The sequence below is a fragment of the Amblyomma mixtum genome, chromosome 10, assembly GCF_055824585.1.
Source record: "Amblyomma mixtum isolate Tamu chromosome 10, ASM5582458v1, whole genome shotgun sequence".
NCBI lineage: Eukaryota > Metazoa > Arthropoda > Arachnida > Ixodida > Ixodidae > Amblyomma > Amblyomma mixtum.
This window is the reverse complement of record NC_143021.1, coordinates 138,500,586-138,514,013: the sequence shown is the minus strand read 5'-3', so window position 1 is coordinate 138,514,013 and position 13,428 is coordinate 138,500,586. Positions and strand designations below refer to the sequence as shown.

At 46.1% G+C, this 13,428-nt stretch overlaps 1 protein-coding gene across 1 annotated transcript; it reads right to left on the bottom strand.

Moving 5' to 3' along the window:
- Positions 1-7,858: 7,858 nt before the first annotated feature.
- LOC149327078 (uncharacterized) lies at positions 7,859-12,594 on the bottom strand. The gene is made up of 2 exons (XM_089562731.1): positions 12,581-12,594; positions 7,859-10,079 (listed from the first exon to the last, which is right to left on the bottom strand). Exon 2 carries the CDS (start codon positions 10,010-10,012, stop codon positions 9,497-9,499), a length of 516 nt encoding a protein of 171 aa, XP_089418857.1. The 5' UTR covers positions 10,013-10,079; positions 12,581-12,594; the 3' UTR covers positions 7,859-9,496.
- Between the last annotated feature and the right edge of the window lie 834 nt (positions 12,595-13,428).

Here is a 13,428-nt window from a genome sequence, read left to right as displayed (position 1 = left end):
CTGGGGAAGCTGATGGAACATGTCATATTAAACAGACTCCAGGAATACGCAGAGGAAAGGGAGGTATTTCCTGAAACGATGCTAGGCTTCAGTAGCAAGTTGTCCACGCAGGACGTCATGCTCCAGCTCACAGCAGACATCATAGACCCGCCCAACAAAGGGGGCGCCAAAACTATACTGGGCCTAGACCTACATAAAGCCTTCGATAACGTCAAACACGAGGTCATACTAACTAATCTGGCGGAGATTGCCCCTGGAAAACGGACCTACGATTACGTCAGCGACTTTCTAACCGGCAGAACCGCAGAAATAAATCTAGGAGACATCCAGTCAGAAACTATTAAGCTGGGAGACAAGGGAACTCCGCAGGGCTCAGTGCTCGCTCCTTTCTTATTCAACCTGGCGTTGAAGAACCTACCGCCGCTATTGAAGACTGTCGAGGGTATAAACCATACGCTATATGCGGATAACATAACAATATGAACGCATACAGGAAACAATGGGGAAATAGAACAAAATCTCCAACACGCGATCGATATTGTCCAGGATTACGCGGAATGGGCAGGACTAAAATGCTCGCCAAGCAAATCCGAACTTCTGGTGATCCGGGGGGCTAGCAAACGCGATACCAACGCAGGAGACATTCACGTACTGGTAAATGAGACTCCGGTAGCCAAAGTTGACAAAATCAGGGTCCTAGGACTTATAATACAGGACAATAGAAAGAACAGAGACAATAAACAGGCTTACGTCCACAATTAACATGACAACCAGGCTCATAAGGCGAATAGCTAACAAAAGACGGGGAGTCAAAGAGAAAGATCTCTGCCGAATGGTTCAGGCTTTCGTGATAAGCAGAATAGTTTACGCCGTTCCCTACCTCAAGCTAGGGCTGGCGGAACAGAAAAAAATAGATGGGATCATAAGGCAGGCATATAAAGCAGCATTGGAGCTGCCCCACTGCACTCCTACGGAAAGACTTCTTAAACTGGGGATCTACAACACCACTACGGAACTATGCGAGGCACATATATTTGCGCAATTAAGGAGGCTTGCGACCTCACCCCCGGGGAGAAAGATCCTGAGCGACCTAGGATTACATGATAGAATTCCGGAAAGAAATGCACAGGCAAAATTACAGACCAAAGTTAGAAAATCACTCACTCATTAAACCACTTCCAAAAAACATGCACCCTGCTTTTCACGAAGGCAGGAGGACAGCCAGAGCAAAGGCCCTTGAAGCCAAGCTCGAAGGCTCGGAATACACAACCTATGTGGACGCGGCGGAATACGAAGGAGGCGACTCCTTTGTGGTCGTGGCCGTGAACGACTCGGGTGAAACATTAACGGCCGGTTCGGTCAAAACAAAAAACTCAGGGACAGCGGAGGAGGCGGCTATCGCCATGGCAATGGCCAGCACCAAAGCAGTCACCATAATTAGCGACTCCAAGGTGGCTATCAACAATTTTGCGCGGGTATGATCTCCCAGGAGGCAGAACAAATATTAAGACATAAAGACTGGGACCAAAGAGAGGTGCAACTAATATGGGTGCCGGCACACTCGGGGAACAGGGGAAACGAGTTGGCTCACTGTATAGCTCGAGGTTATGTCAGCCGAGCAGTGAGCCGGGTTGAGTCCCCAAATTTCACGAGAGATGCATTCATATCATTTCACGAATACACCAATCAGTTTAAACTGGAAAGGAGGATCTATCCGCCACCACACAAAAAGCTCGACAAAAGCCAGGAGGTAACGTGGCGTCGGCTCCAGACGCGAGCCTTCTTTAGCCCGTCGAGACTAGCGCACATTTATCCAACACAATACAACGCAACTTGCAAACAATGCAGCGAGATAGCCGGATATGACCACATTTTATGGAGCTGCAAAAAGGCGCCGCCACTAGCGTACCTACTACCAGTCCCTTCTCTAGAACGGTGGGAGGCTATACTGGCCAGCTCAGACCCGTTGACGCACGTCCGGGCCACTGAGTGGGCTCACAAGGTCGCCAAGAGCCATGGGCTCGAAGCCACCTAGTATAATGCCCACTAGGGCTCAGTGCTGACAATAAACGTTTTCCAATCCAATCTGCTATGACAACAAAGAATAAAATGGCGTACTTTGTTTGCATCACACGGTCCTCTTAAAACCCAGGAAAGGAAGCAACCGATTAAGGCAGGATAGGCTTAGCGGCTTGTAATAACGCCACAAAAATTTAGGTATCCCAGCCGCCGTGCATTTTCACCCTGCTCATTGCCTGTACAGCTTTTCCGATGTTCATGGGACGTAAATACAAGAGAAATGTTGGTCCCTAGGAAATCTTACCATACTTCCAGGTGTACATATTAACGTGAAGAGCCACGGTTGTACTGTCACACAATATTTTTAGCGGCATGCACGAATAAATTTCAGATACTTACTTGGTGACCGCTGTGTGAGTTGACTCCTCGGGGCGACAATGAAACATTTTGTCTCAGCGCACCCGGCGTTCACAGCAAGCTGCCGTGCACTGACGAGGGAGTGGCTTTAAGTGCAAGCGCGTCAGTGGCATCAAAGGAGTTTTCAATATTGCTTACCCCTGTATACGATGATGAAAATCTTGTCTTTTGTATCCCTGCAGGTTCACGTGAAGACAGAGCAAACGACCGAGGGGCCGTCGGTGTCGAGAAAACTGACTCGTCACGCACACCGCCTTGCCGGCGCGGTGAAACGGCAGCCGCCAACATTTCTAGGCGGCTTCGAAAACGCTTCGAATATTATGGAAAATAAATTATTACGCACAAATGCTTTCGAAGTATAAGGCAGCATCTCTGCGAAAGTGGTCGGGTGCGGCATGCGAAATGCCTACACCTTTTTTGCCTTTCATACTGTTTTTTTTAGAAATAGGAACTTCTTGATACGCACGTAATAATTTGCTGATTTTTATATATAGTTGAACATAATGCGTCTCTGGAACCAGGCTAGTTCACTGTTGCAAGAATTTTATCAGTGTATTGTAATCCCTCTCGCACTGAACTCTGCATGTGTTCCTATGTGCGAAGAGTAATTGCTCTGAGTCGCCTGTCTGTTGTATAATATTTGTAGTTTTGTGATTTTTGTCTCAGTTACACACAAACTTTAATTAGCATGCGTTGTCTCACCTGGTTTCAGAAATCATCCGCATACGTTGACCACCGAGGTATGATGAGCGCCACCCTGGCGCATTCCATACTATTTTGGGTGCGCCCATACTGTTTTGTTAGTATATGCTAAGCAAACTTTATTTCGTTTAGCCGAGAGGCATCATGGGATATTTCTGCCCCTTATTTTGGGTTTCTTGTTGCGCACCTGCTCTTTGTAGCCCGTCCTAATATGCACCTGTAATTTCTACCTTAAACCGAACTTAGCTAAGATATGGCAGTGTCATTCCACACTTTGCAAATTTGAATTTGAAAGAACAATATTTCGGTTTTGATGGCGTTTCAACAAATTTGAGCGGTGGTAGCATTGCGAGTACGATGCAGGAGCGCACACAACGATGTATTTCAAAACTACCGGATCAATGCATAAATACTCCCTAAAAGTTTCCTTAATGGTACTAAAGATTCTTACGCAAGGGCATAGGGATGAAATGAACGGCGGCGCAACAAGGACACTAACAAGAGAGAGGACACCACATGCGCCCACTACCAACTGTTTATTGCATTGAAAGGTTGTATATTTAAACATACAGCTCAGGCATGACACTCATCGCATTATCGCTCCTAACCCAACACGAGGAAAAAAAGCAACAACATCAAGATAACAGACAAGAAACTTATAACATCGGCAGAAAAAGCTAAAAGATTGTGATAAAAGAACTTAGAGGAGGCCATTTCGTAGCAAAAGCAGTGTCAAATAATCGTAGCAAAAGCAGAGTCAAACATGAGAAGCAAAATCAGTCAAAAAGAAATTACAATCGTAGCAAAGGCAGAGTCAAACGTATTGAGCAAAAGCAGTCAGAACCCGAAAAAACAACAAAACGGAAAAGAAAAAAACAGTAACAAAATTAAAAAACCGCCTAAACAAACAACAGAGGGCCGCTAGAAATGCAGGGCTGAAAAGATGCATAGTGCATGACGTCACAAAAAACTATCAAGAAAGGACATTTCATTTCTACGGAGGGACACAGAGGAGTCGCTAACACAAGTGCTTCCCTTCTTATTGATCATAAAAGCCTAAAGAATTTCCCGTGCCACCAAATCGCGACTCCTGCCCAGAATCCTTATTCCGTTAAGCACTTGGTCACACTTGCAATCTTTACAATGTAGGGGCAAATTCGACCCGCCTCCGTTTTCTAACGATTTTTCATGTTTCCGTGTCCTGTCGTCAATGCAGCGACCCGTCTGGCCAATATAGGGATGGTTCAAAAGTAAATGAAAAAAAAAGAAAATATTCTGTTCGAACAGCAAACCAGTACAAGCAACCGAGTGGCAAAGGCTGCTACGCAGGAGGCGGAAATGGTTGTCAAGAACACCCGAATAAGCTGTTTCCTGTAAAAGGCCAACTGATAACTCTGCAGACATGAAGAAACATTCTTTTTCACGTCTGTGCACGTGAACAAGACTTAGGAATGCAACATTTAACGCCGCTGCAAGTTTGCAAGTAGATCTTTTTTTATTTTATATTTTTTATTGAAGTTGGTTTGAAAAAGATTCAATGAGTGAACACAAAATATCAAGTGGGTGGAATTAGATCTAATAGAAGAAAAACGGGAAAGCGATGCGCTCGAGAGTCTAAAAGCGACAAAAGTAAAAGCGAGTAATAAAGAAGGCTCCAGAATAAACAAAGGTTCATAAAAACAAGAGCTAAACTATGCAGGTATAAATACTGAAATGGCTATACAGGAAGGTTATCATTTAAAAAATGAAGGTAGGGGCTTGGGAACGGGAGATCAAACGCCATGTAAAGTCCGATGCAACCTGAAGGGAGGGCAGTCGCTTTATCTGAAAGCGAAAGAGAGAGCGTGCTGACGCATTCAGCTCAGAGATTCGAAATCTTAGCAGCTTCAATTATAAGGCGCGCCAGCTTATTGGGGCATTTTTTTGTTCAAAATGGTGTTCGCTGCAGAACTGGGAGAGCAAAGTTGATCACTGCCATATTTTCTGTGATCATCAAGCAAGTTCCTCAGTTCTGACCCTTTTCAATCGTTATCACGCTTCTGTGACCTTTCGGTTATATATAAATGTTTGGCCGACGTACGCCTTGCCATACGATGGAGATTTAGAATACAGCATGCCTTAGGCGCATGTGCAAAAGGTATATTATTGCCGTGTTGCGCGATAGTGTCTCTTTTTTTGCTTCTTATGATCGTTTACACTTCGGAAGAGAAAGGCACTCTATGACAGGCTGAAAATATCAAGTCTAACCCTGTGTTTGTAGTATTGTTAAGATTGGACGAAACATTCTGCGCTTGCGGAAAAACGACTGGCTTTCATTGGCGGTGTCGCACATGAGCGGAGGCGTCGCTTTTGTGGTGGTGGGTGCTTTCTGGTGTCTTCCTATGCGAGAAGAGAAACCTTGCGGGTATACTGATTGGGTGAGCCTGAAAATCCTTTTTCAAGAGCATTTTTTTTTTAGTTCGGCTCTACTCACTTTTTTCGGGGTTTAAGATAAACTTCCAACGGTAAATTGAGGAGTCTGAGAGCTCGGCCTCAATAGCCAGAATGGCTCTGTTCCCTTTGGCTACCATGCCGAAAACACATGCACAACGTGAAGAAAAAAAGACTGTACTTTTTATAACTACACCTTTTTAATGGTCCGGAAAAGATCGTGTTTTGTCTTTTAGCCTGCAGCCCTCTTAATTCCAGGTTTTTTTTTCGTAATGCTTAAATTCTCACAACCCTATCTTTACATTTTGTGTTCCATTAACCCTGACGCATCTTTCTATGCTCTTGGTGACCTGGACTCCTGATATTTAAGCTTAGCATTAGTAAGTTTAGTACTACTCGTTTAGCTTACAGCCGTGTCACCTGTTTATTATACGAATTGATCGCGAGTACTCTCGGAAAAAGAATATATTTTTAAACTTTCTGGCACGTATTATGTCGCACCTTTTAATGCCAAATTTTTAGCTATGTTTAGGACATGCGCTTAAGCTCTGCGTTCCTCTTCAAAAAATGGCTGAGGCTTAGCTAAGGTTAAGCCTAGTCAGATGCGAAGCATATTGGTGGCTAGGCTTGGTAATTCATGGCTTTCCTTGGTTGAATACTTGGTCATTTTAATACAACCACTAGAAGTGTAGCAAGGATTGCCGTGGCAGCTATATACGGGATCATCGGTGAATTCAATGCAGAGTGTACAACCGCTGCCCCAGCACCGGCTACAACAGCATTCTTGGCACCCATGGAAAGTACATTGGAAAGCTGAGGCAAGCTCAGCTTTATACCGCTGCTGTAGCGTCACGTGGTCAGCTGCAGCGCCTCTGATGTGGAGCCTCCACCGCCGCGGCCGATCGCGCGTGCCGGCAGCCCATCTCTCCTCTGCTGTGACGTCATGTTGTGACGTGGTGTCACGTGGTCACGCTAAAGGTCAATGGTAGCTCCACCGCCGCGCTCGACGGGCTGTAGTGTAGCTCTAGTAATATGCTTCGCATAAAAGATAAGCAGGCTTCCACTGCTGTCTGTGCTGTTATCAAAATTTGGAAGGTATGTTTTGTTTCTCTCGTCTCTTTCTGCATTTCGCTGATGTCGTCTCCTTGGCCTCGTGTTTAGATCTTGTGCTGCCCTCAATTGCGTTCATCGCGGCAATGGAGGGATTGGTTCGGTGATTTTCATGCAGAAGATGATTCCTTATCTGTCTGTTCGTCCTTCTCCTGTCGCTGCGCAGGGCTCACAAAATCTATATGCTTCTCTTCTTTTGCTGCTGTCGGAAGCCTTATCATCTGCACCCATGAACAAAGAAACCAGGTGACAGTCACCCTTGGTAATGTCAGCTTTCCTCATTGTCGCGCCTTTTAGATCACCTGAAACATAATGGACCGCGGTTTTGACTTCAAATGCAGCAAGCATGCTGGAAACATGTGCCCTTAAGAATCATTAGAGGGTACGAAGCTGCACAGAGGAGAATGGCGAAGCATGGTAGGAATGCCACTCTTCGTTTATCTCTGCAATGGCGGTCATAAAAGGCCCATTCAGAGCTGTCTCACGAGAAAAACACGAGGTCAGTCTCTACCCCCTGCAGTTGAACAGAGCATAAATGCAATGATTGGGATGGGAATTTTCTGTTACAATAAAGAGTGGCCCTGAACAGCAGTAATATTATGTTGGACTGACAGAAACATGGCCCTAAATATCTTTCCGTGAGAGTGCGTAATTCTTTTTTACTTCTAAGCGTTATTGTACCCAGCGTGCCCAGAGCTCATTAAACACACACCCCCTTTTGCACAGAACAGCGAGCATGCGCGGAGCAAACGTGTGTACACACACTTTAAGGACTGTATTTTTCTTTTCTTTCTCTGCCAGTGTAGCGAATAAATAAAGGCGCGGTTTCAGAATGACCCGCTAGTGCCGAGCGTAATTAAGTTGGGAAAAAGTACTGATCTCCACGGCCTTCATGCGATTTAGAAACAGGTTTTGTTCGGTTTACGGGGTTTACTGTCCCAAAGCGACTCAGGATATGAGAGAAGCCGTAGTGAAGGGCTCCGGAAATTTCGACCACCTGGGGTTCTTTAACGTGCACTGATATCGCACAGTACACGGGCCTCTAGAATTTCTCCCCCAAGGAAATTTAGCCGCCGCGGCCGGGATCGAAACCGCGTCTTTCGGGTTAGCAGCCGAGGACCATAACGACTGAGCCACCGCAGCGGCCATTTTAGAAACAGTCGACACTCGTATAGCGAGAAAGGTTTGCTAAAAACTTCTTTATTTGATAAACATCATCGTCGTGTCGGGAGAAATAAAAGCTGCTGGAAGACGAGCTCGACATCTAATATTTGTCCCCTGAACTGCCGCAGCTCGTCTGTATTGTCCATGGCTAAGAGAAGTCCTTCCCAGCGATGTAACACTGCTGCTGCACTTGCATCTAGGGGCGTTCGTGCCACTGATGCCAGTCCCGGTTTTGAAGTGATGAGAAACAACCGTCGCACTTGAGGAGGTGTAAGCGCCAGCCTCTGCAATGGGACGATAACGAAATACAGTTACCATCATTCCAGAATGTCCTGGAGAAGTTGCACTACTTTCAGTTTTGCAGTCAATCACTGCATTGGTTTCGTACAAGCATCGTAAAGAACAGATGCCTGCTCTCACACTCAGGGCGTGTTTACAAGAATTGCAAGATGCAGAATGCACAACGTACAAATATGTGAATATCATTTTTTCCGGCGGTTTAAAATGAGTATTTCACAATACGCAAGAAATGCAGAGAAACCCGAGTAGAAGGTTACCCTGGGTGAATGGAAACAGCAACATAAGAGTTCGCACAACAAATGTTTGGCCCCTCCTGCTGCTTGTTTTTCTCATAGGTTTTCGTGCACCGTACATGATACCACCTTGTAAACGACGACAGACATTATAGTTTGAAAAGCTCTAAATATGTTTTAGAGCGGAAGCGTTACTACGCTAGGCTTCTCCGAGTTTCGCCTGGGTACACACGGTATGACCTTGAACTGACAGGGACGGCCAAGCATAGGAAAGTTTAGCAATGTATGACTATGTATCGCCATGCGTGACCATCGTATGCCTAGGCAAGCTATGACTGGGCATGACAATCTCCAGTGGTCACTTTACTTTTCGGTTTTGTATTTCACCTTGAAAATTGTAATCCGTACATCACATAACGACGTCATGCTATGATGTGTAGCCTGATATGACAATTCGCTTGGCATACCCAAGTTTAGACATGTAAATCAAGTTTTATCAGGCAAGACCAAGCCGAACCAAATATAACCCCGCTTTCGCTGGATTAACTAGGGCCAACCATGTTGAGCCGGGATTTGTTGTTTTCCCCCACTCTTGCCTAAGCTTATGAAAAACTTATACTGCTCTCGCGGCTGACGAGCACTGATCGGGAGCCCACAAGGTATGACAGGTAATGCAATTTTTCAAATTGCTCCCAGATATTACGCTCATTTTTCTGCTAAAGAGAACACACAAAAATTCTCACAGTGCCATAGAAAAAGTGTTTTAGACCACTAAAAGAGGGCATCATTATTGCATTTTTAGATGAAACGAATGAAAACCTATCGCCTTGACTAGGATTAAGCAATTATTATTGATGTATCTGACTCGTACAAAACATTTACTCGCAAACTGCGTTGACATTTTCTGATCGCGGATCGATACTCTACTACAGAATGCACCTCAGAAGAAGCGCGACGATGGTCAGTCTTTTTTCCCCGGAAATGTTTTTCAATTCACAAACATTCATAAGAAGAATAAAGTGAAAGCGACGAAGGTGTACTTGCCTTCTTGCGGCAAACCAGCCACCCAAGTTCCACTGAGAGAATCCGTACGAATATGTCTTGTGTTCCGGAAAGGAATCTCATGTTCTAGCTGCTCCAAAATGCTCGCGTTCGAGGTCGTCAATGATGCGGAAGGTCTCGTCGATGTTGACATCTACGCTGTCTATTGGCCGAGGATTGTAACCCACCGCTTCACTCAGAGCGGCTTGCACTCGCTGCTGAATGTGGAACCCCCCGTAGTGGACTGCCAGGAAATGCCGCTCCGGCCACAGGACCACGTACACGGCGCTTTCGTCCCGGGACAGGTGACCCGGCTGTTCTGTTAGCAGGCAAACAATGAGTGCTCTTCTGTACACTCTCCAACCGATGGTTGCTTCGTGGTCTCCAAGCCGAAGCAAATGCGCCATTAGGTCCAGCAACCCTCGACACTCGTCCCAGGCAAGCGAAGCAGTGAGGACGTGGATCCGCAAACCCTCGAGACGCTGCAAAGGCAACTGCAAGCAGCGCAGCCAAGCAATCCGCCGCAGGCAGCGTTCGTCATCCTCAGCCATCTGTACACCTACACAGATGCTTCTCAGGATGTCGTCGAGTGGCATTTGCTCCAGCCGCGGCAGCCACGCAATACACTCTTCGTCCAGGCGTCGCAGATTCGCTGGTGGGATACTGCGAAGCAGAGAACGAAGACTGAGCGTCTGTCTAGTCACTGCCATAGACGCCATGGAGAAGCACAGTTGTGATGCTGATGCGACGATCCTCAGACTGCGTTCGTCGATGCGTGGAAATATACACACCCCGTTCAAAGCGGCCCGAGAAATGAGGCGTTCACTGCCAGGGTTGTTTTCGTCTCAGCCTGCTGGCCCGGAGGCTTTGAAGGTTTCTATCCGAAGAGAAATTCCGAACACTGTTGCCGAGATGCCTATTCCCAAGAGTGCCGCATTTGTAAAATATGTGGTTTTAAGACGCGCACGAAACCCTTAGCCGAGAACGCTGCCCTAACAGTAATATGGAAACGCCTCCTGTCCTCGTTTTTGTATGGTTCCGATGTTAGCTTATGAAAGAAACGAGCGTGGTTATCTTAAGAGCAGCACTTGCATATGCGCAGAAAAAAATAGACTGCGCAGGTCATGGTTATCAGGCGTGATGATCGTGCCTCACGCATTTGTGTGAAGAACGTCAGAGCTCAATGGGTTTCCTAAATCTATTTCCTTGTGCGTTATGATCACACTTTTTTTCCCGTGAATTCGTGCACCTGCGCAGTCTGAGGGTTATATTTTTTTCCGGCTGGTATAACAGCTACCTTATCGAGCATCCTTACTTTATTCTTTTTCGGCCAGCGCGATACACAGATGAACTGGCCTCGTGTTTTCAGGACGTGTAATGTTAGTAAAAACATTTTAAGCACCGACCAGTGAGCTGATGTGTAGTTTTTTCAGAAGGTCCCTTCCTTGTGGATTCAAGTGATGCTTGTGGTCTTCCAATATTCACGTTCTGTCGACGCGGGATGGCACTCGGTCCACAAAGTAACGAGTTTTTCTACCACAATGTTCCCGCTCTTCAGGAAAAAATTTGCGGACACCTAATTACCTGCCCCTGACGCTTTTCCCCTTTGCATTGGGCTCCGCCGCGGTGGCTCAGTGGTTATGGCACTCGCCTGCTGACCCGAAAGACGCGGGTTCGATCCCGGTCGCGGCGGCTGAATTTCGATGAAGGCAAAATTCTAGAGGCCCGTGCACTGTGCGATGTCAGTGCAGGTTAATGAACCCCAGGTGGTCGAAATTTCCGGAGCCCTTCACTACGGCGTCCCTCATAGCCTGAGTCGCTTTTGGACGTTAAACCCCAATAAACCAATAAACGAATCCTTTGCATTGCTTCCAAAGCTTTCTTTACTTGCACTTTCATTAAGTCTGCAATGTACAACTCATCTCAACGACCAACTTTATCGCTGGCATCCTGCTTATTCGTGTTGCAGAAGATATGATTGATTTTCCTGCTACTTTAGGTACCTTAACAAATTAAGAATTCCATTGCAATCCTTGCATCTCAGCGCATGCACATGATTTTTCGCTAATGACCAGCTTGCAGCTGTCGGCTCCTTGAGTGCCTCCTTCTTTTTACAACCTGCTTTATCATAACCACATTGGACTCTATTAAGCATTTTACCTGGAGCTTATTAATTACCATTTGCGGTTCCACGAGTTCTGCCATGTCCACGAGCTTAGTCTATCGTACGGTATATTTTCAGAATGGCCGCCGCGGTGGCTCAGTGGCTATGGTGCTCGGCTGCTGGCCCGAAAGACGCGGGTTCGATCCCGGCCGCGGCGGCTGGAATTTCTTTGGAGGAGAAATTCTAGAGGCCCGTGTACTGTGCGATGTCAGTGCACGTTAAAGAACCCCAGGTGGTCGAAATTTCCGGAGCCCTCCACTGCGGCGTCTCTCATAGCCTTAGTCGCTTTGGGACGTTAAACCCCATAAACCAACCAACCATGTTCAGAATGAGGGCGTTCAGGGCCGTTTACAAAAGGGCTCAAAGTGCCGGTAACGGTGTTCACAGCCCGTTTTCAGGGAAACATGCTGCAAGTATGCAATGAAAATAACATACATGAATTTGCAAATTTTTGTTTCATATTTGTTCAACCATAAGCTGTTCAAGAGAAATAAGAGGTTGTGGTGCAGCTTTTGCAGCTCATCATCCACTCTTAAGAACTGAATTACCCGTAGTTGCGCAGTAGTTCCGGGAAAGCATAATAAATTATTTTACCGCAAATTATCGGCTTGTTTTATATGATTATTTACTTCCGTGTTTTACACACTCATAAGTTTACTAAGAATACAGTTATTCGCAAAAAGCTCACGGGAGGAAATGACTGGATGTGATATAATGCGCTGCTTGTAGGAAGATGCCGGGGGCTGAAGAATGAAGGAGAATCTTAACTGGAGACTATTTTCTCGCTACCATTTCTGTCTTTGTTGCGTATGGATTATTTCACGCCTACACATTTGATTTCCATCGGCTAAACCTCACGTTCTCAAGACAATAAGACAGCAATTGGCACCGCTGGCACTTTTTTTAGTCAGAGTTTATATATAATTTTATTGACAGCTTTGCAGCCACGTGTGCATACAAAACCTAGACACAAATACAGGGTGTGGACAAAGAAAGTTACCAAAGGGAGGAAATTTTAAGTCGGCTTGGCGAAAGCCTTGTGGACAACCCACTGCCGCTTGCTTCGAACAGCTTGGCGCGTGGCGGGCTTTCCGCATGTGAGTTTTTTGTTGTCTTTGGAGCCTGCGATCGCGTTTTTAAGGCGAAAGCCTTTAATACCCCATACTTTCGTTAGCACCCGTGTCGGCAGATGCGCCCTCGTTTCGGTTACGTGCCTTATATAGTCATATGCCAATCATTTCTTAATCGATACTTAATAATAATTGCATGATAATTAATGACTAAGTGAGTAATGATAGTTAAGCAATTAGCCTAACTAACCTTTCTAGTTAGACCAGATAAATAAATAAAACCAAGTAGGAAATTGGTCGAGTTGGGGAATCGAACCACGGTCACCGTAGTGCGAGACAAGCACGCTTACGACTCCGCCATGCCAGCTCGATGGTTTGGAATGAACAAAGGCGCGCCTAATGAATACGGTGTTTTCGTTCACTCCCATCTTCCTCCCTTCCCGTTCCGGCGAGGTTCAGGTGCCCACTCAGATATGCGAGACACACACATTTTCTTTCCTCAAAAACCAATTTACCGAATGAGCAAGGCGTACAGCCGAATGGGAGATGGCGTTCTGTGGACTCCCTGGCAGCGTTGCAAGACGCTGTCGCGTTGCACTCTTTGAGGCGAAGCTTAGCATCTTAACCACACATCAGTCACACAAGCAGCAACACCACGCTTAAGGCTTTCGCCTCACCGCAATTTAGGTCAACAAAGTGCCCCTCTGAATTTTATTGCGAAAGCAATACTACTCGCACTATCAAAAACCCTTCGCGTGACCCGGCCGCAGTTACGTTT

What these genes read in the sequence shown, in the direction of transcription:
- LOC149327078 (XM_089562731.1), bottom strand. Translation starts at nt 10,012, where the DNA reads ATGCCACTCGACGACATCCTGAGAAGCATCTGTGTAGGTGTACAGATG.